The 22,448-nt window shown below is 50.0% G+C and overlaps 2 protein-coding genes across 55 annotated transcripts in view; one reads left to right on the top strand and one right to left on the bottom strand.

Annotated features, from left to right (window-relative positions):
* Positions 1-434: 434 nt before the first annotated feature.
* On the top strand, positions 435-22,288 carry RND2 (Rho family GTPase 2). 4 transcript variants are annotated; one of them, XM_054671453.2, is made up of 6 exons: positions 435-637; positions 1,148-1,235; positions 2,370-2,479; positions 3,248-3,382; positions 3,619-3,863; positions 22,159-22,286. In XM_054671453.2, the coding sequence occupies exons 1-6, from the start codon at positions 536-538 to the stop codon at positions 22,214-22,216; spliced, it is 738 nt and encodes a 245-aa protein (XP_054527428.1). In that variant the 5' UTR covers positions 435-535; the 3' UTR covers positions 22,217-22,286. The 4 variants fall into 4 exon arrangements, with proteins under 4 accessions (XP_054527428.1, XP_016787230.1, XP_511530.3 ...); XM_016931741.4 differs by lacking the exon at positions 22,159-22,286 and adding an exon at positions 4,277-4,415 and having other exon boundaries at positions 467-637; XM_054671454.2 differs by lacking the exon at positions 435-637 and adding an exon at positions 680-727 and having other exon boundaries at positions 22,159-22,288.
* Positions 19,350-22,448, bottom strand: part of BRCA1 (BRCA1 DNA repair associated) — an 80,802-nt gene continuing 77,703 nt past the window's right edge. For 30 of the 51 annotated variants that reach the window (XM_054669720.2, XM_054669724.2, XM_054669726.2 and 27 more), the window contains one exon: positions 19,350-20,846. In XM_054669720.2, the coding sequence (XP_054525695.1) occupies positions 20,722-20,846 (125 nt within the window). In that variant the 3' untranslated portion in view covers positions 19,350-20,721. 51 annotated transcript variants of the gene reach the window in all.

The following is a 22,448-nucleotide window of genomic DNA, read 5'->3' as shown; positions in this document are numbered from 1 at the left end:
CCTTCCCCTTAGCATCTCTCTCCCGCCGTGTTCAGGAAGTGGATGGCTGCCCCAGCTCTTGTCCGCACTGGTACACCTGCGTGCACGCGTGGGTACACAGCAGGCCCGAGCTTCGCGCTTGTGCCGCTCATATTCTACCCCTAAGAACTTCGCTTGAACTCTGCCCTGCCCTTATATCCGAGAAAGTCAAATAAGCCCAGTTCGGCCTGTCCCAAACCGGCAGGGGCCCCTCAGACCACACCGGCGGACTGGACCCCGGCTCTGGGGCCTCTGTTCCCAGGGCTCCGCCCAGATCTTCTGGGCCCCGCCCCCCGGCTGCGGGGGTGGGAGGCGGGGCCGGGGGGCGCGGCCGCCTGGCTGGGGGCGGGGCGGAGGGGGGGCCGCGGACCCGGGGCGGGGGCTCGGCGCGGGCCCGCGAGATGCCGGTGTTGGCGGCCCGAGCGGCTGCAGTTGCAGCGGCGGGGGAGGCGGCGGCAGAGGCGGCGGCGGGGCCCGGGAGAGGGGTGGCGTGGGGGACCGGCGCGTAGCCGGGACCATGGAGGGGCAGAGCGGCCGCTGCAAGATCGTGGTGGTGGGAGACGCAGAGTGCGGCAAGACGGCGCTGCTGCAGGTGTTCGCCAAGGACGCCTATCCCGGGGTGAGGGACCTGCGTCTTGGGAGGGGGACGCTAAGGCTGCTGGGGGGTGGGTGACAGGGGCCCTGGCGACGGATGGGAATGGGTACTCGGGTAACCAGGGACAAGAGACAGGGGGTCGGAGGACGCGGGGAGGCCTTGAGGGCTCAGGAAGGACTGCAGAGGATTGGGGTGGGAGGAATTAGGGAGCAGGGTGAGATAGATGGGGTTTGGGAGAACCAGAGCATCCGGGAGGGAGGGCGAGGGGAATGTCGGAGGTCCTGGGCAATGGAGAGGGGAAGAACTAGGGGGCTGAAGGGACCAGAAGGGAACAGGAGGAGGTCTGGGAGCTTAGCAGAGATTCTGCGGGGGCGGGGGGGGGGGGGCAGGAGCTCCCGGGATCTCCCCTTTGCCCAATCCCAGACCAACTTGTGTCCAGGGGCTGGGCTGGACGGGGTGTGGGAGTGAGGAGGGCATTTATCTGGGGTGAGGACTTGGAGAGATGATCTCATCTGGATCCATCCGTGTCTGCAGAGTTATGTCCCCACCGTGTTTGAGAACTACACCGCGAGCTTTGAGATCGACAAGCGCCGCATTGAGCTCAACATGTGGGACACTTCAGGTAGCCAAGTCCCTGGGGGTCACCCTGACTTCCAAGGCGGCCCACTCTGTCCCCTCCCTTGGTTAGACCCTTAGGTTCCAGGTAAGCCCAGCCCATCCATCCAATTCCAACAGGAAGGAAAAATCAATATTCTGCTAAAATCCAGGGAAACTGAGGTAGAACTTGTGGAGCCTGACAGAAACCATGTCCTGAAGGAGAAAGCCTAGGATCTGAGCCCCTCAGCTGGGTCCTGCCTACCTGGGAAAGTTGGGAAGGAATGGCTTTTAATTTGGAACATGTTCCTTCAGAGATAAGACTGGGTTTAGAAAAGACATTTAGAGGCCAGGCACGGTGGCTCACGCCTGTAATCCTAGCACTTTGGGAGGCTGGGGTGGGGGGATCACCTGAGGTCAGGAGTTTGAGACCAGCCTGGCCAACATGGTTGAAACTCTGTCTCTACTAAAAATACAAAAATTAGTCGGGCGTGTGGCACGTGCCTGTAATCTCAGCTACCAGGAGGCTGAGGCAAGAGAATCGCTGGAACCTGGGAGGCGGAGGCTGCAGTGAGCCGAGATCATGCCGCTGCACTCCAGCCTGAGCGATAGAGCGAGACTCCGTCTCAAAAAATAAAAAAGCAGAAAAGACATTTAGAATGTCTTGAGTGAGGGGTGGTCAGGAGGCTGTTTCTCTCCATTGGACTAGAGAAATCTGAGGTCAAGTCCCAGGAGAATGGGAGAGTGCTCTCCCTGCCACTGCTCTTTTCCTCCTCCCAACATAAGGAGGGTTTTTATTTTTACAAGAGTTCCCTTCAGGGCTTTAGACTGCCAAAGCCCAGAAAGCACATGCAACATTTTATGAGAATGTCTATAGATTTTATGAGCTTCTCAAAGGGGTCCAAACCTCAGTCAAGAATAAAAATTATTACTTTTTAAACCACTAGGGAAGCAGAGAGCCGTTTCCCACCATGTGACCTCCCTTCTGCCCGCTCCCCCACTTGGGAAACCCAGACTCCATGATGAGTATTAATGATGGGTATTAATGGTTGCTCTTTTCCATTCTCTGCTCCCAGCATCCCTTGACCAGGATCTGTAAGGTCTCCCATTCCCTTCCAGGCCTCCCATCCACTCAGGCCCCTCATGCCCTGTCTTCCTTCAGGTTCCTCTTACTATGATAATGTCCGGCCTCTGGCCTATCCTGATTCTGATGCTGTGCTCATCTGCTTCGACATTAGCCGACCAGAAACACTGGACAGTGTTCTCAAGAAGGTGGGAGCCTGGGGAAATAGGGCAGCTAGACTGAGGGGGACCAGACCACCATGGTCCTGACATAACATGGGCCAGGAGGAGGGAGTGATGGCTGGGGTATGGCCATCAGCTGGTTAGCGAGTGAAGCTCTCATCCCTGCCACCCCTGCCTCCAGCCCCCATCCCTCCCAGCCACCCCTTTCCTGAAAGTCCTCAGAGCTGGATACAGCAGCTAGGGGAGGTGGGGGAGTGAAGGGAGAAGCACTCACAGGATTCCTTCTCTGCTCTTCCAACTCCTTGGCAGTGGGAGTCCCAGATGGAGGGGATGGGATGGGAAGGCTGATCCTGGAGCTCAGGAAAGCCCTGTGGCCTCCTCTCCAGGCCCCAGTTTCCAGGACAAAAGCCAGGGGTGAATGGACAGAAGTCAGCTAGGGCAGCCCCAGTTCCCAGGTGGGGGAGGGGAGGGTGGGATAAATTTGTTCCCAGGAGAGAGTATGGGAAAGGCGAGTGGGAATGGGAAGTTTCCAGGCTGGCAGACCCTTCATAGCCACTGAGGGAGAAGAGTCCACAGGCCCACGCCAGCCCTCTCCTCCCCGCTGCTTCTCTCTCACCCCATCCTGCTCTCAAACCAAGCCTAGCATTCTCACCTCCTTCCTCATGTGGGAGAGTCCTGAGGGATACATGGTTTCTGCGTGCTTGAGGAAGAGAGGGCATACTGCTGGCATGGCGCAAAGGCTCACGCTGTGCCTCCCTCCACCCCTCCACAATTCTCTTTTCTTCTCCTACATAGTGGCAAGGAGAGACTCAAGAGTTCTGCCCCAATGCCAAGGTTGTGCTGGTTGGCTGTAAACTGGACATGCGGACTGACCTGGCCACACTGAGGGAGCTGTCCAAGCAGAGGCTTATCCCTGTTACACATGAGCAGGTGGGACCCTTGACGTCTGACCTCATCCCAGCCTAGACCTGTCACCTCTGCCCCTTCAGTCTCTGATTTGAAAACACCTTACCTGGCTCATCCTTTGTTCTGGCCTGTGACCTCTGACCTGATCCCTTGACTGCCCCCGGCCTTGACATTCAACCCCAGCCCACAGCCTCCATGCCCCTTTCTAAGCTGCAGGCTAAGACCTATAACTTTCTCCCATGCACTCCTTCCTTTTCCAGGGCACTGTGCTGGCCAAGCAGGTGGGGGCTGTGTCCTATGTTGAGTGCTCCTCCCGGTCCTCTGAGCGCAGCGTCAGGGATGTCTTCCACGTGGCTACAGTGGCCTCCCTTGGCCGTGGCCATAGGCAGCTGCGCCGAACTGACTCACGCCGGGGAATGCAGCGATCCGCTCAGCTGTCAGGACGGCCAGACCGGGGGAATGAGGGCGAGATACACAAGGATCGAGCCAAAAGCTGCAACCTCATGTGAGGGGTTAGGAGAGGGCAGAGTGTGAAGAGGGGTGGTGAGGGACACAATTGTTCCCCTGCCTGCGCCCAGGCTTCTTGACCTCCTGATCCTGGCTGGGAAGTCAGGGCAGGCAGAGCGAGCAATTCTGGGCAGGGGAGCTGGAGGGCAGAAGGGTATCATCGTTTCTCATCTCCTCCTCCCTCCTCTTCTCCAGTGGATGTTGAGGGAGCTAACAGGGCTGGCATCTGGGGCATGAACTGGGATGGGGCAGGTGGGCATTAGGGAAGCTGGTATCAAATGGTGACCTTGGTGGAGTCTCCTATGTGAAGAGTACCCTCCCTCTCCACCCCCAGTCCCCATATCCTGGTTCTGGCCCAAGGAAAATGTCCATTCTATGACCTTCTCTTTTCCTCTCCTCTCACTTCTGCAGCTATTCTCACACATCTAACCTCTAGGCAACATGCACTAAATTCAAAAGCAAGGAGAAGCCCTTGCCCCCCATCAGTCCACCAGCCCTAGAACCTCCCTTGCCTCAACAGTCACCCAATAAAGCCCACGTCCATGGAAAACGGCTGTGGCTTTAGTTTTGTTGCTTTTTAAAAAAATCAATCTACCAATCTCTAGCAGTAAGAGGGAAAGTTAGACCTCAGCTGGGGAACTTTCCTGTCCATGTCCACATATAGAGCAGAGGACAAAGCCATAGGTTGGATCAGAAGTGTCCTTTTAGGAGTCAGAGTTGGGAGAAGGAGACATCCTGGGACTGTTCATCCTAGTTAATGAAGTGGGCAATTCTCAGGCCATTAGGGGGTTTTAGAGCAGACCGACATATAATTAGTCAGCATTTCTCAGCCCAGCCAGGCCTGCTGCTAGTGTGGGAGGGGTCCTGCTCACCATCTGTACCCCTGGCTTGGAGCCTGCTGGTACCCTGGGGGTTGTGGGGATAAGGAGGCATCAGGCCGGGCGCGGTGGCTCACGCCTGTAATCCCAGCACTTTGGGAGGCCGAGGTGGGCGGATCACAAGTTCAGGAGATCGAGACCATCCTGGCTAACACGGTGAAACCCCATCTCTACTAAAAATACAAAAAATTAGCCGGGCGCGGTGGCAGTGCCTGTAGTCCCAGCTGCTCGGGAGGCTGAGGCAGGAGAATGGTGTGAACCCGGGTGAACCTGGGAGGCGGAGCTTGCAGTGAGCCGAGATTGCGCCACTGCATTCTAGCCTGGGAGACAGAGCAAGACTCTGTCTCCAAAAAAAAAAAAAAAAAAAGAAGGCATCAAAAGCCTCCACATCACAGAAGCTACCCCTGTACAGCGTGAAGTTTCCTAAGAGGTCAGTAGTTTGATTCTGGGGTCTCCTTAGAGGCTCAGGCCAGGGACCTTTCTCTCCTCCCATGCTGAGTTCCATGATGGCTTTCAGGGGAGCATCAGCTGTTAGAGTCACCCCTACCCTGTCCCTTAAAGGAAAGACGGTGGAGAGGACGGCTGAGCGCCTGTTGTCAGGAAAGACAGTACTGGTCTGTTTTCTCGGGAGTCTGGTTTCAGATTGTCCTGTATTCCCTCCCTGGCTCTGGTCCCACTGGCCTCTTTTCGGTGACATTCTCCCCCAGGAACCATCCCTGGCCCTTCCCTCCCCCAGCCCCAGCCCTAGCCAGTTCTCCCAGACACACTGGAAGAGAACACTGACCTTACCCAACTATCTGCTGGGATCCCACCCAAATTTATAGCCCATTCCTCCCTCATTCATTCATTCAGCAAGTATGTACTGAACACCAACTGTGTGGCATACACTGGCTTGGGAGATTGCAAGGACCAGTCTCTAACCTTCTGGAGGCCAGCCCAGTGTGGAAGAGAGGTACCTCAGGTGTGAGGGTGCCATGGCTGAGGGATATTTGTACACGTATGGGATGCTATGGGAGCTCTTTGCAGCCTGAGAAGCCAGTCCTGTGAGCCAGGTCCTGAGGGTTGAAGAGTTTTCCTGGCAGGGAAGGGGTAGAAAATGCACTCTGGGCAGAGGGTACAGCATGTGTAAACACGTGGAGATGAGAACGAGCATAGCACTGTTGGGGCTCCCATGGCAGGGAGAATAGAAGACAAGGCTAGGAAGGTACACTGAGGCTACTGCAGGGTCCACAGAGGAATCAGAATTTCCTTCTGAGGATGAATGAAATCATCCTCAGAGGATGAAGCCACCAGGAATTTCAGGCAGAGAGTGAAGTGATCAGAGTTGTTTTTTGGATAGATGGTTATCTGGATGTGGTGTTGGAGCTGGGAGATTTGGCTCTGAGGTGTGTCATTTAAAATAATAGCTTCTCGGCAGTGGCTCACACCTATAATCCCAGCCAAGATTCCTCCTTTGGGAGGCCAAGCTGGGAGGATCGCTTGAGGCCAGGAGTTAGAGACTGCAGTGAGCTATGATCATGCCATTGTCTTCCAGCCTGAGTGTCAGAGTGAGACCCTGTCTCTAAAAAAAATTAAAAAATAAAAAATAAAAAATAGCTTCTCCTTTCCCTTATGCCAGGTTCCAGTCTTGAGAGGAAAGGAATCCCTACCCACCACTCCCTGGATCATCAGATATCCCTATCCCAACCTCTCCTATGGGACTAGTTCATCTCAGCCAGTCTCAAAGATTCTAGGATAACTTCAATGGCATTTGAAATTATCTAAGTGTGCTTGGATAACCACCCCCTCAAACTGAGACCTGGTTAGGGACTGACTCAAAGACCCTGAGTCCTCGGCTAAGGGTACAGGAGAGGGCAGGGGCTCCAGGCCCAGCTAGGTGGATCTCCATCTGTCTCTGAGGACTGACCCTTTCCCCACAAGGACCTGCCATAAAAATCGACTTGCGATTTTTAGCTGAGTGGCTTCTCTTTTCCACTTTGGACTTCTCAGTGTATAGCAGGTTCAAGTCTGCAACCACCAAAGTGCAGAGTGTGGAGTGTTTGTGCCCCCTCTTTCCTCCAACCTCCATCTCCTGCCATGTGAGCTCAGGGAATGCAAATGCATTTAAATATCCGTCTAAAGCAAACATAATTAGAAAAATCAATCAGCTGGAGGACCCCCCAAAGTTTAATACATTTTCAATACCACCAGGAATGGATTTTTGGTCCCTTTCTGCAGGTCTGGGTTGCCAGACGTTTTATTTCTGGGGAGGAGGGCTCTGGGCTGAGGAGCTCAGTGGGTGGGAGGAGGGAACGGAACTGTTCCTGATCCTCAAAGGCCTCTGTAGGATGGAGGGAGGGGACCTTACTCCCTTCCCCACCCCAGATGCAGGAGTCACCCAGCTTCCTTCTCTGCGCTGTTTCCCTCACAAATTAGACATTGGTTTGGGAAACAATGTAGCCTCGTTAAACATTTAATGAAATAAACAAATAATCACACTGTGATGGCTGCCAGTGTTTCTTTTTTTTTTTTTTTTTTTGAGACAGAGTTTCACTCTGTCATTCAGGCTGGAGTGCAGTGGCACCATCTCGGCTCACTGCAACCTCTGCCTCCCGGGTTCAAGCGATTCTCCTGCCTCAGTCTCCTGAGTAGCTGGGACTACAGGTGCGCGCCACCATGCACAGCTAATTTTAGTGTTTTTTTTTTTTTGAGACGGAGTTTCACTCTTATTGCCCAGGCTGGAGTGCACTGGCGCGATCTCGGCTCACGGCAACCTCACCTCCTGGGTTCAAGTGATTCTCCTGCCTCAGCTTCCTGAAGTAGCTGGGATTACAGCCATGTGCCACCATGCCCAGCTAATTTTGTATTTTTAGTAGAGATGGGGTTTCTCCATGTTGGTCAGGCTAGTCTTGAACTCCCGACCTAACGTGATCCACCCACCTCGGCCTCCCAAAGTGCTGGGATTACAGGCATGAGCCACCGTGCCCAGCCATTTTTGTATTTTTAGTAGAGACAGGGTTTCACCATGTTGGCCAGGATGGTCTCCATCTCTTGACCTCATGATCCGCCTGCTTCAGTCTCCCAAAGTGCTGGGATTACAGGCGTGAGCCACCATGCCTGACCTAATTTTTGTATTTTTAGTAGAGATGGGGTTTCACCATGTTGGCCAGGCTGGTCTCGAACTCCTGACCTCAGGTGATCCACCCACCTTGGCCTCCCAAAGTGTTGGGATTACAGGCAGGAGCCACCGCGCCCAGACTAGTGTTTTTTTTTTTTTGAGAGTCTCACTCTGTTGCCCAGGCTGCAGTGCAGTGGCCCAATCTTGGCTCACTGCAAGCTCCGCCTCCCGGGTTCACGCCATTCTCCTGCCTCAGCCGCCCCAGTAACTGGGACCACAGGCACCCGCCACCACGCCTGGCTAATTTTTTTTTTTTTTTTTTTTTTGAGACGGAGTCTCGCTCTGTTGCCCAGGCTGGAGTGCAGTGGCGCAATCTCGGCTCACTGCAAGCTCTGCCTCCTGGGTTCACGCCATTCTCCTGCCTCAGCCTCCCGAGTAGCTGGGATTACAGGCACCTGCCACCACGTCCGGCTCATTTTTTGTATTTTTAGTAGAGATGGGGTTTCACCGTGTTAGTCAGGATGGTCTTGATCTCCTGACCTCGTGATGCGCCTGTCTTGGCCTCCCAAAGTGCTGGGATTACAGGCATAAGCCACCGCGCCCGGCCTAATTTTTTGTATTTTTAGTAGAGATGAGGTTTCACCGTGTTAGCCAGGATGGTCTCAATTTCCTGACCTAGTGATCCACCTGCCTCGGCCTCCCAAAGTGCTGGGATTACAGGCGTGAGCCACCTCGCCCAGACTAGTGTTTCTTAACCTAGGCAATCCGCCTGCCTAAGAGGGAGGAGGGGGAAGGACAGGGTGGATGGGAAGAGAGGACTCAATCAAACTCCTGAAACACTTCAGCTGACAAGGGTCCTCCCCTTGTGACTCTGGCCCTCCCAGGGGGTAAAGTCGTGGGAAGAGCTTCAGGTTCAGAGGCAGAAGTCCCAGGGCCTGGGTTGAGCTCTGCTGCTTCTTCCCTGGGGAGTCTTTGGTGAGGCCCAGCACCTCTCTGAACCTCAGTTTTTGCACCTAGAAAAGGGGGCTGATCACCACATCTACCTCATTGTGTTGCTCAGCTGATGTCAACTTTTATTCTTTACAACCAAGACACCAAGGCTTAAGTGCTTCTAAGCGGGGCCTGAGGGAGTTGGGAAAGGCTTCTTGGAGGGGTATTTTGTGCTGGGACTTAAAGGCTGGAGGAAGACAGAAGACAGAAAGCAGGAGGTGGTTATGTCTTGTTCCCACCCCTATCTTGGGGCCTGAAGAGAGCTTTAGTGACTCCTCCAAAGATTGAGGTCCCTTGGTCTCCATTTTTCTGAACTCCTCTTATTACTTTTTCTGCAGTCTCTGGGTGAGGACTTCATGTTGCCATAGTGACCCTCTCCCTGCTTCAGATGCACTCAGACTTGTCCTGCAGGCTGAGGAAGGTGTGGGGGGAGGGGTCATGTCCCTGAGATTCCCAGTGGGGCAGGCACTCTTGGCACAGCTCTCTCCCCCAACTCCACATTCTCTTCCCCAGGAAAGGGTTTAGCGTTTTGTTCTCAGTTTGTTCTACACAAGGCAGCTCCTCTCCTGCTTCCTTCCTTCCAGCCAGGTTCCCAGATCTCCCTCCATCTCTGTCTGGTCAATCCCTTACTTGCTGTCCTCAAAGCTGTGAGTGAGGGTCAGAGAGAGGGGAGGCTCCAGGTCGGGAGGTGTGGGATGATTCCTGAGTAGCTACCCCCTAGCAGCGGAGAGACAAGAGAGCCCTGTACACTAGTGCCCCTCCCGACAAGAAAATGCCTCTGCTGTTGACTCCTAAATAACAGATGTCTGTGTGCATATTAATGAGACTGGACGAATAATTGGTGAGTTTTTCATTCAGTGTCAGAATGAACCCGGAGGCCTTATGTTCATGCACACAGACACCCACTCACCCCTGACTCTCCCCTTCCCCCACAGCACAATGAAACAGACACAGACGCCAGCAGGCTTGACCCATAAAGGGGAGGGAACCACCGGGAGGGCTGTTAGGGAGGGGTGTTAACAGGAGGGAGACCCCCATGGTTGGTCTGGGTTTGTCAGGTTTCTTTCTTGATCACTGCCTCCCCACCTCCCTGGGGGCAAAAGCTTGCATTTGTGAGATTTCGCCACGCTGCAGAAGGGGCTCAGAGAAGGAGGGGGCTCTGGGGGGACGCAGTCGCTGCCTAGAGGACAGCAACAAAACAGTGGTCTCCTTCAGTGACTTTGTGCCTCCCTTGCGCCTGAAATCAATGAGCCCCTTACCCTGAGTTAGACCCTGTGCCGGGGTGTGAGATGGAAGAACAGAGGTTTTGTAGTCAGGTAACTACAATTTGCTAGCTGGGTGCCCTTGCACAAGTTACTTAACCTCTCTGAGCCTCACCCTTTTTGTCTCTAAGAACACCTACCTTGCAAGACTGAAAGGATGAAATGAGACAAAGTGCATTATGTGTCTGTCTTAGTGCCTGGTTTATAATAGGCCCCAACACATATTTTTCTCTCCCCACCTATCCCCAAAACAAACCAAGACACTTGCTAAATTGCTGCCTCATGCCAGACCCACCTTTGTTAGGGCAGGGGTTAATTAAAAGTCTAGTAATTATCCTAGCTGCCTGGAAATCAAGAGGAAAAGATACAGAGAGGAACAGAAACAGAGAAAAAGAAATAGACACAGGAGACAGAATGATGGAAACGAAGGCCCCGGGAACAGGAGACCACAGAGATGGGAAAAAGGGCACAGAGAAGGTATTATGGGGAAACGAAGTGAACCCTCAAATGACAGTTTAGAATCCAGGCCTGGTGCAGTGGCTCACACTTGTAATCCTAGCTATTCAGGAGGCTGAGGTGGGAGGATCACTTGAACCCAGGTGAGACCAGCCTGGGCAACATAGGGAAACACTGTTTCTAGAAAAAATAAAAGAAATAAAAATTAGCTAAGCGTGGTGGCACATACTTATAGTCCTAGCTACTCAGAAGGCTGAGGTGGGAGGATCACTTGAACCAGGAGTGTGAGGCTGTAGTGAGCAGTGATCATACCACTGCACTCTAGCCTGGATGACAGAGTGGAACCCTATCTCAAAAAAACAAAACAAAACAAAAACCAAACAGGTCCAGTGCTGTGGCTCACACCTGTAATCCTAGCACTTTGGGAGGCCAAGGCTGGAGGATCACTTGAGCCCAGGAGTTCGAGAAAAATGTGGGCAACACAGTGAGACCTTGTCTCTACAAAAAGTTAGCCAGGTGTCGTGGCCCACAGAAAGTTGAGGTGGGGGGATCACTTGAGCCTGGGAGGTAGAGGTTGCAGTGAGCTGAGATCGTGCCACTGTACTACTCCAGCCTGGGTGACAGAGCGAGACCTTGTCTCAAAGAAAAAGGATCCAGAGGTTAGAGTTTAAAATGCTTAGTTTTGCTATGTTCTTGCTGTTTGACCACAGCAAGTCTCACCTCCTCTCAGCACCTCAGTCTCTTCTTCTATAAAGTGAAGCGGTGATTTGCTCTCTAAGGTCCCTTCTCATTGTGTGAGAACAAGAGTCCCAGTGGCCTGGGAGCACAGGGGAGGGGAGGCGGCTGCCCACCCTTCGACACTATTACCCATCGGTCACTTGTGCTCTGTCTCCTCTCTCCCTTGGTAAATGGATCTGCTGCACCAGCAAACAACTGTCCATTGTGTCCTGATGAGGGACGAGCAGGGAAAACCAATCACTTATGATGCAAATGAGCCGACGGCTGCAGCCTCCTCACATTCACTGAGTGCTTCTCTTCTGCCCAGAGCCCGGCGCCGCCCCAGTTGGGCCTTTCTCCCTAGCCCCAGTTCCCATCTGGTCCTGGAGAAGGAGTTGGGAGGCCCAGACTGGCCTCCCCATTGTCGTTCATTTCACTCCCTGCAAGGAGTTTCAACCCTCAAATCCTCAGAGCCTGGCCCAGCTCCTCTCCCCACCCCAAAGGTGGCTCAGTTTTATTTTTTTTAAAAATCGATTGAAATTCACATAACATACAATTAGCCATTTTAAAATGTACAATTCAGGGGCATTTAGTGCATTCACAATGTTGTGCAACCACCACCTCTGGACTCAGGTTTTATGCCCTCTGCCCATTCTTTTTTTTTTTTTTGAGACGGAGTTTTGCTCTGTCGCCCAGGCTGGAGTGCAGTGGCAGGATCTCGGCTCACTGCAAGCTCCGCCTCCCGGGTTCATGCCATTCTCCTGCCTCAGCCTACCAAGTAGCTGGGACTACAGGCACCTGCCACCACGCCTGGCTAATTTTTTGTATTTTTAGTAGAGACGGGGTTTCACCGTGTTAGCCAGGATGGTCTCGATCTCCTGACCTCGTGATCCGCCCGCCTCGGCCTCCCAAAGTGCTGGGATTACAGGCTTGAGCCACCACGCCCGGCCTGCCCTCTGTGCCCCACAGCCTTCAGTGGGACTGGGAAGCTGCTGAGGCCTCAGCAGAGCTGAGGACTAATGGAGGCTGATGAATAGGCTGAGAAAAGCCCAGAGCTGGCCTGAGGTGAAGAGGTGATTCCCACACTTTAGGATGATGTTAGAAGGTTTGGGCTTTGGTGGGAGGGGGACATCACTGCCTTAGCCAGCACGGACCTGTGGCCACGTTGTAGAACTTTTTTTTTTTTTTTTGAGATGGAGTTTTGCTCTTGTTGCCTGGGCTGGAGTGCAATGGCATGATCTCAGCTCGCTGCAACCTCTGGCTCCCGGGTTCAAGTGATTCTCTGGCCTCGGCCTCCTGAGTAGCTGGGATTACAGGTGCACGCCACCACGCCCAGCTAATTTTCTATTTTTAATAGAGACGGGGTTTCACCATGTTGACCAGGCTGGTCTTGAACTTCTGATCTTAGGTGATCGGCCTTCCAAAAGTGCTGGGATTACAGGCATGAGCCACCGTGCCTGGCCCCAGAACATTCTTGCATTCTTGAATTTCCATGGGAATTTTTTTTTTCCATTTTAATTTCTCAGGCATTAGAAACCAGAAGTGGCTCCTGTACAGATCTTGGTTTCCATAGCTTTCAGAGCTTCTGTGGGCTTGGGGATGATCCCGTCGGCAGGCTTCTCACTTTAGCAGCTGCAGAAGGCCCTGAGACAGCCCCACAGTCCTTTGCCTCCAGGAAAGATCTCCCGCCACCAGGCTCTAGGAACAATCCTAGACTTTCTACTTAATTTGTACTAGCTTATTCCAGAGTCGTATAGCCTAACAGCTGGGAAGAGCCTCCTGAGTTTCTCCTGCTAATATACACTGTCATTTGGTTTTATATGACTTTCAAGAGAAGATGGCAAACATCTGCTTACCTGTGTGTCTGTGTTACCTTGGATTCACCCTCTCTTCCCTCATCTAGGACGCATGGTAATGCTTTAAACACACACACACACACACACACACACACACACACACACACACACTCTGGAATTAACCAGTGCCAACTGCTGCAGCATTGCAGAGAAAAACACTCTGTAGTCACAAACTTATCTTCCAGTGCATATCTCCATTTAACTGGAGTCCAGTTAGTTGACTCTCTCTCAGACATAGCCGAGACAGCATAATGAGGGCATTTCCATCTGTGGCCTAATGAATATCAAGACTCCTAGGCTAGTTATTTCCAGGTCTGCCACCAGCTCACTGAGTGACCTTTGACAAGGCCCTGGACCTGTTTTAGCACCTATAAAGTGGGGTTAGCAATTTTATCCTAGTGAAGTGGGAGAGATAATGGCTAGGCTAGTGCTTTGAACCTGCAAAGAAATCATCATGAACACCATAATTATTTCCCCAGTTATTGCAGCAGCAGTCTCTCTGTCTGCCTTGAATGTCCATCACGGAGAAGACCTCGCTGATGGATAGGGGAAAATGTTATTCTGTCTGGGTGGACATTGGTCTAATTAATTACAAAGGGGTAGACTTCATGATAGGCAAAAGAGAATCAAAGAGGCCGGGTGTGGTGGCTCATGCTTGTAATCCCAGCACTTTGGGAGGCCAAGGTGGGTGGATCACCTGAGGACAGGAGTTCGAGACCAGCCTGGCCAACGTGGTGAAACCCTGTCTCTACTAAAAATACAAAAATTAGCTGGGTGTGATGGCAGGCGCCTGTAATCTCAGCTACTCGGGAGGGTGAGACAGGGAGAATCACTTGAACCCTGGAGGCGGAGGTTGCAGTGAGCTGAGATCGCACCATTGCACTCCAGCCTGGGCAACAAGAGTGAAACTCTGTCTCACACACACACACAAAAAAAGAGAGAAAATCCTTAGGTGTGGGTTTAGAAGGAGTCATTCTTGGACACTTAGAGCCCTTATATTGTTTTTGGAGTAAATCAGGATCATAGAAAAATGGGCAAAAGGCATTGAAGGGAATTAGCATTCCAGAACATGGCTAGTTTTCCAAAGGTCTTGAGAGTGGAACCAATAGTTGGATAAGCCCTTCAATGCACTGAGTCCATTCATTCATCCTTTACTTCATTCATTTAGGAAAAACCCACTGGATGCCTAACAAAGTATCTGCTAGTTACAGAGCTGGGTTATATCAAAGATAAAATAATTATGGTCATAAGGGATTATAAGGACCTTCTAGTCAAATAGAGAGGATAAAATATGCACACAAGTAACTTCAATTGAATAAAGTCTCACAAATAAAGCAAAACTTCTGGAGTATTCTAAGTGGGGAGAGATTCTGGCCTAGAAAACCTGGAGAAGGCTCTGTAGGGGTGAGCGGGAAGGATTGGGGCCTGTGGAGATGACAGATCAGGACTTGCCTAGTAGAACATAGAGTATGAGCAAAATTTATGGGTTCCTATATTTGGTGGCCAGGGTGCCTGAAAAGGAGCAGCAGGTAAGGTTGTGTTTGGGCTTGGGATGGAAGGTCTGGGGAGATTGGATGGGGACAAAGGGTCAGAGATATGTATCCTTTCAGGACTCTCTTGCCTTTTCTCATCTCTCTGAATCAGGTGCTCCTTCCTCCAATTCTAGCAGCCGGAGGCTCTCACCTGGGCCTGTGTAATCTCCAGCTTTCCTTTTCATCTGGCTAAATTTTACTCAAGGCCCAAGGCCCAGCTGAGATGCCTCCACCAGAAGTCTCCCACAACAGGCAGAGCCTGGCCCCACCACACGGCCCCAAAAGAACTTTTACACCAGAATTCTGCAAGTTTTCTTTGGCTTTCTTTTCTTGCCTTACTCATTGGATAGTAACCAATTTGAAGGTCAGAAATGGAGGTTTTCACCCTCTTTTCCACAGTTACATACATATACACACACACAGACACACGCATGCCCATACAGAATACCACAGAACTGGGCACAAAGTGTCCCCTCAATCATTAACCTTATTGTTTTGTTTTGTTTTTTCTTTTGAGACGGAGTCTCACTGTGTCACCCAGGTTGGAATGCAGTGGCGCGATCGTGGCTCACCGCAAGCTCTGCCTCCCAGGTTCATGCCATTCTCCTGCCTCAGCCTCCTGAGTAGCTGGGACTACAGGTGCCCGACACCACGCCCGGCTAATTTTTTGTATTTTTAGTAGAGACAGGGTTTCACCATGTTAGCCAGGATGGTCTCGATCTCCTGACCTCGTGATTTGCCCACCTCGGCCTCCCAAAGTGCTGGGATTACAGGCATGAGCCACTGCTCCCGGCCCATTAACCTTATTGTTATTCACTGCCTCCCAGGACTGGTTCCCAGCATAATGCACTGGAAAGAGCACAGGGCTTCAGCCTCACACAAATCTTTGAATCTGGGCTCTGCCCCTTCCTTTTGTTGTGTGACGTTGGGTAAGTTGCTTGACCTCTCAAAGCTTCATTTTCCTCATTTGTATGTGAGGAATAGTGCATGGCACTTAGTAGGAGTGTGGCAAATGATAGTCATTAATGATTATTGTTGTTGCTGCTGAGAGCCAGCAAGATCAGATGGTCTACAGGACCCAGGGCTGGGTTTTTATTTTCCTTCTCTTTTAATTTAGTTGTCTTCTTCTCCCATCTGCCTGCTCTGTGTCTTTCCTGTCACCTGTCTATGGGTCGGCCTGCCTCTCCCTCCAGGCTGGCTTTCTCTTCTCTCCTCAGAGAGCTCGGCTGTTGCTGACTCTCACAGGGTATGGGCTGTGCCTTGTGCACCATCAGTCAATAAAGATAAATTACAAAATCATTTGTTTTATTTGTTCTTGTTACCTTGAGGGCTGTCTGAAATTGCCTTTCTTTTGAAAGCCACATTTGCATATCTCTATGCTGGAGTCAAAGGCTGCAGCTGTGGTTTCAATACAATTTAAATATTAATAAAACCTCCTAAACCTTTAGCTGTTTTTTAAAAAAGCAGTCTTGCCCTTCTGTTCCTAGATTGCTAATATAATTTAATCTTTGTCCTTTGCATTGTACAGCAGTCCCCCCTTATCTGCGGGGCATATGTTCCAAGACCACAAGTGGATGCCTGAACCCTCGGATAGTACCAAACCCTATATATATTATGTTTTTCCCTATACATACATACCTATGATAAAATTTAATTTATAAATTGGGCACAGTAAGAGATTAACAACAATAACTAATAATAAAATAGAACAAGTCAAACAATACTTAGAATGGCGTACAATTTAAAACGAGTGACTGGTTTCCGGAATTTTCCTTTTAATATTTTTGGACCATGGTTGACCATAAGTAACTGAAATCAAAACCATGGATGAGTGGGGGGACTACTGTCTTTGCTTAAAGGGCCTTTTTGAAGTTAACTGAAGCTAGCTGTTGCAACCTTGTAGAGAACCACTTACCAGCCCACAAACCTTATTTATCCTTAACAAGCCCAATATTCACTACAGACAAAATAATAGACCACAGGTAACATTTTATACCAATTTGCAGCCCCTTACACTAAGTCATTTGTTCTCAAACTTGAGCCTGTTGCAGATTCACAGGTTGCTGGTCCCACCTGTGGGATTCAGTGGGTCTGGGAATTTGCATATCTAACAAATTCCTAGGTGATGGTGTTGCCCCCTCACACTCCTATCAGGGGATCATGCTTTGAGAGCCTCTGCACTGAACTGTAAATGTTAAGCTGTCATATCATTTTGAGTCCTTGAAACCATGTCTCCACAGTTCATATTCCCCAGCCACCAGAGTTGGGAGGATCTCTCTCCAGATCTTGATTCCTTCCAGTCCCTTAAACAATTGCTTACATTTTCCTGATCCTCCAGACATTCAGGATCAGCCCCTCTACACCTCCCCAATCCCTGCTCTCCATAGGAGCTGTTTCTAGTTTTCCTTAATTTTCCATTTGGCCAGATTCGTTGCTTTAATTTTCTCCTTGTTACAGGCAGAGTTACAGGCTGTTCAAGAAAACCAGGCATCACTGTAGTGGAAGGGGTTGCCGGCTCAGCCATTTTCCAGTAGTCTTTGATAAGTGAGCCCCCACATTCCCTGGGCAGCAGGCCCCATTCTCTAGGGCTTCTTTGCATAAATCTGCAGCTCCCCCTCATCCTGCCATTCTGTGTGTGCCATCTGCCTCTGGGGCTGACCTTATCTGCTCCTCGCAGCCTTCAGAGGACACATTCTGGGCAGTTTGGCTCCTTCTGCTCCAACCACCCCAACATTGATTCCTTTCTTTTTCTCTGCATATTTTTGAGGTGATACTTTGTTGATGATTCTGGTTGCATTTTTTAAGAGGGACATAATCTGCCAGAGCTCTTCTCTAGGCCCCCTCCCTGTGCCTGCATGATAATCCTTTCTCCTCCTTCCTTTCCAGCTTCTTTGTAGAAATTTGTTTTGTAAAATGAGATAAAGGCAGTACAGGAACTAGTTCCCAATTGCTGCTGTGCCCAGAGAGGGCTAGAGATTGCGGGGTGGAAAAGTGGGAGGACATCTTAAAGTCAGAGGTCAAAGCAACGTGGATTAACTCCATCATCAGGTAGCACTCTTAACCTGGGCCAGGCACCATGAGGCCAGGGCCTGAACTTGACTTCTGGGAAAGGTTATGCAGAGCTTGAAACAGATGGGGTATATGTTTGTTGGGAGACCTTAGAGACAATTACAGAAAACTTTAATGTATTTTAGTCATCTTTGCTTTTACTCACTATTCCTGAAAAGGCAGGCTGTACTAGATGGATACTGCTTTTCCTATTAACCCATCAGTGATGGGGTCAGAAGGCTGAGGCCTGGCTTACCCTCAAGGCCCAGTAGCACTTCTGCTTGCTTCCCGCCTGCCTTTACTGCTAACACCGAGACTCATCAACTCACTGGCAGGTAGACAGGGAGCTGGCATGGGCTCTAGGGAAGTCAAGCTGTAGGTGAGGATGAACTGGAAGGCTTTGACAACTAAGATACACAGTCATAAGCTGGGAAGCCAGAGAGAAGTGGAAACAGCAGCCATGATCCACTCCTGTAAGACCCTTTGCCTGACATGGGGCTGCTTTTACTGTCTCCTACCATGGCCCAAAAGGGAAGTGAGTGCGAGTTCCCCTCAAAATCTAGTTCTCTCTCCAAATTCCCTTAAGGCTTGAACCTTCTGTCCCGGGGTCAGTGACAGAGGCAGATGGAAAGCTGATGATGGGAACAGAAAGGTGGCTTTGGGTCTCCATGTAGTCATTTTTAGCTGTGCAAATCTGAGTAAAATCTTACAAACAAGGAACTTGAGATTCAACTCCCATTTTTCCAATGAGGTAACAAATACCCACTTCATAGGGCTATGATGAAGACTGATATAAAATGTAATATTGGCAGTTAGCTCCATTTTCTCTATCTTCCTTCACTGTTTCCAGCAAATACAGCAGGACTGAACTATGTGATGACTTCATTCTCTTTGCTCAAAAAGGATTCCAATCTCTGAGCAGTGTGAGGACCAGGAAATAATGGTAGAGAGTGTCATCTGTGGATTAAGCATGTTAAATACAAGTGGTAGGCAGAATTCTAAAGATGTCCTCCCTTGATTGCTGTCTTCTGGTTATTCATTCCAACACTAATCTAGGTACTGCTGCGAAGGGACTTTGCAGCTATAATTAAGGCTATGGGCCTTAAGATATGAAGATCACTTTGGATTACCAAGTGGGTACAATCTAATCACTTGAGCCCTTAGAAACAGAGAAATGTCTCTGGCAGGAGTTAGAAAGATACAGTAGTCAGCAAGATTCAGTGTGAGAAAAACTTGACCACCCATTGCTGGTTTTGAAGATGGAGGCAGACAGGCCAGGAGCCTAGGAATGTGGGGAGCCTCAAGAAGCTGAGAATGATGCCCAGCCAACAGCCAGTGGGAAACAGGGATCTTAGTCCTAAAACTGCAAGGACCCAGAGCCTCTAGAAGGGAACACGCCCTGCGATCACCTTTATTTTGGCCTCATGAAACCTGAAACAAAGAAACAGTTGAGCCACCTCAGACTTCTGACCTTGCAACAATTTGTTTTGGCAGCAACAGGAAATACAAAAGGTATTTAAGCTGCCTCAATAAATCCTAGGAGGTAGATACTATCATTACCCCCATTTTACAGAGTGGGAGACTGAAGCACAGTGAAAAGGCTCTGAGAAAGTCGGCTGGCCTAAGTCTCAAGAACAGTCATTCATGGTGGAAGTGTTTGCTACCAAGTTTATTTGCAGTGTTAACAGCACAACATTTACAAAACATATTTTGTACAATCAAGTCTTCACTGCCCTTGCACACTGGGGGGGCTAGGGAAGACCCAGTCCTTCCAACAGCTATAAACAGTCCTGGATAATGGGTTTATGAAAAACACTTTTTCTTCCTTCAGCAAGCAAAATTATTTATGAAGCTGTATGGTTTCAGCAACAGGGAGCAAAGGGAAAAAAATCACCTCAAAGAAAGCAACAGCTTCCTTCCTGGTGGGATCTGTCATTTTATAGATATGAAATATTCATGCCAGAGGTCTTATATTTTAAGAGGAATGGATTATATACCAGAGCTACAACAATAAACATTTTACTTATTACTAATGAGGAATTAGAAGACTGTCTTTGGAAACCGGTTCTTGAAAATCTTCTGCTGTTTTAGAACACATTCTTTAGAAATCTAGCAAATATATCTCAGACTTTTAGAAATCTCTTCTAGTTTCATTTTCCTTTTTTTTTTGAGCCACAGTCTCACTGTCACCCAGGCTGGAGTGCCGTGGTATGATCTTGGCTCACTGCAACCTCCACCTCCCGGGCTGAAGTGATTCTCCTGCCTTAGCCACCTGAGTAGCTGGGATTACAGGCGTCCACCACCATGACCGGCTAATTTCTGTATTTTTAGTAGAGATGGGGTTTCACCATGTTGGCCAGGCTGGTTTTGAACTCCTGACCTCCAGTGATCTGCCCACCTTGGCCTCCCAAAGTGCTGGGATTACAGGCGTGAGCCACCATGCCCAGGTTTCAAGTTTCCTTTTCATTTCTAATACCTGCCTCAGAATTTCCTCCCCAATGTTCCACTCCAACATTTGAGAACTGCCCAAGGACTATTCTGACTTTAAGTCACATAATCGATCCCAAGCACTCTCCTTCCATTGAAGGGTCTGACTCTCTGCCTTTGTGAACACAGGGTTTTAGAGAAGTAAACTTAGGGAAACCAGCTATTCTCTTGAGGCCAAGCCACTCTGTGCTTCCAGCCCTAAGCCAACAGCCTGAATAGAAAGAATAGGGCTGATAAATAATGAATCAGCATCTTGCTCAATTGGTGGTGTTTAAATGGTTTTAAAATCTTCTCAGGTGAAAAATTACCATAATTTTGTGCTCATGGCAGATTTCCAAGGGAGACTTCAAGCAGAAAATCTTTAAGGAACCCTTGCATAGCCAGAAGTCCTTTTCAGGCTGATGTACATAAAATATTTAGTAGCCAGGACAGTAGAAGGACTGAAGAGTGAGAGGAGCTCCCAGGGCCTGGAAAGGCCACTTTGTAAGCTCATTCTTGGGGTCCTGTGGCTCTGTACCCGTGGCTGGCTGCAGTCAGTAGTGGCTGTGGGGGATCTGAGGTATCAGGTAGGTGTCCAGCTCCTGGCACTGGTAGAGTGCTACACTGTCCAACACCCACTCTCGGGTCACCACAGGTGCCTCACACATCTGCCCAATTGCTGGAGACAGAGAACACAAGCAGAGATTAGTGTCAATTCATTCTCCTGGACTAGGCTCTAATCAATCGACTCCAGGGTCCTGGTTGTATGAGTTCTTAGGATTAATGAGGTAGAAGCTAATTTTTTTTTTTTTTTTTGAGACGGAGTCTTGCTCTGTCGCCGAGGCTAGAGTGTGATGGCGCAATCTCGGCTCATTCAACCTCTGCCTCCCGGGTTCAAGCAATTCTCCTGTCTCTGCCTCCTGAGTAGCTGGAATTACAGGCACATGCCATCACACCCAGCTAATTTTTGTATTTTTAGTAGAGATGGGGGTTTCACAATGTTGGCCAGGCTGCTCTCGAACTCCTGACCTCAGGTGATCCACCCCCCTTGGCCTCCCAAAGTGCTGGGATTACAGGCGTGAGCCACTGCACCTGGCCTTTTTTTTTTTTTTTTTTTTTGAGACGGAGTCTTGCTCTTGTTGCTCAGCCTGGAATGCAATGGCACGATCTCAGCTCACTGCAACCTCCACCTCCCGGGTTCAAGCAATTCTCCTGCCTCAGCCTCCCAAGTAGCAGGGATTACAGGTGCCTGCCACCATGCCAGGCTAATTGTTTTTTCTGTTTTTTCAGATGGAGTCTCTGTCACTCAGGCTGGATTGTGGTGGTGTGATCTCAGCTCACTGCAACCTCAACATCCTAGGTTCAAGCGATTCTCCTGCCTCAGTCTCCCAAGTAGCTGGGACTACAAGTGCGTGCCACCATGCCTGGCTAATTTTTTTTAGTATTTTTAGTAGAGATGGGGTTTTGCCATGTTGGCCAGGCTGGTCTCAAACTCCTGATGTCAGGTGATCCACCCTGAGGCTGAGGCAGGAGAATCATTTAAACCCAGGAGGCGGAGGTTGCAGTGAGCCAAGACTGGGCCACTGCACTCCAGCCTGCTAAGTGACAGAGTGAGACTCCACCTCAAAAAAAAAAAAAAAAAAAGGCAATGCTTCAGGACATAAGGCCTTGCTCTGAAGAGGCCCTAGGAGTGACTGCTGGTGATGGTGAAAGCCCACAGCCTCTGGCAACTGTATTAACATGAACTTCAATCTGTTAAAGGAAAGCCACCAGGAAAACAGCACTGTAATTTAACGATGTGGAAAAATGTATGTAATATCTTAAGGAAAAAAGCAAAACAGTGTAATTATGATCACATTTTATAAAATACACGTGTATATATACGCACATATGCCTGGTGGAGTTTTATGGTGATCATCTCCAAGTGGTGGAATTACTGGGATTATTTTATTGTTTTTGTGTAAATTTATGCTTTCTTTTTTCTTTTTGAGACACGGTCTCGCTCTGTCGCCCAGGCTGGAGTACAGTGGTGTGATCATGGCTCACTGAAGCATCGACCTCCTGAGCTCAAGTGATCCTCCCACCTCAGCTTCCCAAGTAGCTGCGACTACAGGCATCTGCCACCACACCCAGCTACTTTTTAAATTTGTTGTACAGATGAAGTCTCCTTATGTTGCCCAGGCTGGTCTCGAACTTCTAGGCTCCCACCTTGACCTCCATCTTGACCTCCCAAAGTGCTGGAATTATAGGCATGAGCCACCATGCCCGGCCTTGATTTATG

This window comes from Pan troglodytes, chromosome 19 (genome assembly GCF_028858775.2).
Source record: "Pan troglodytes isolate AG18354 chromosome 19, NHGRI_mPanTro3-v2.0_pri, whole genome shotgun sequence".
Classification (NCBI taxonomy): Eukaryota; Metazoa; Chordata; class Mammalia; order Primates; family Hominidae; genus Pan; species Pan troglodytes.
This window is presented reverse-complemented; position numbering and strand designations above follow the sequence as displayed.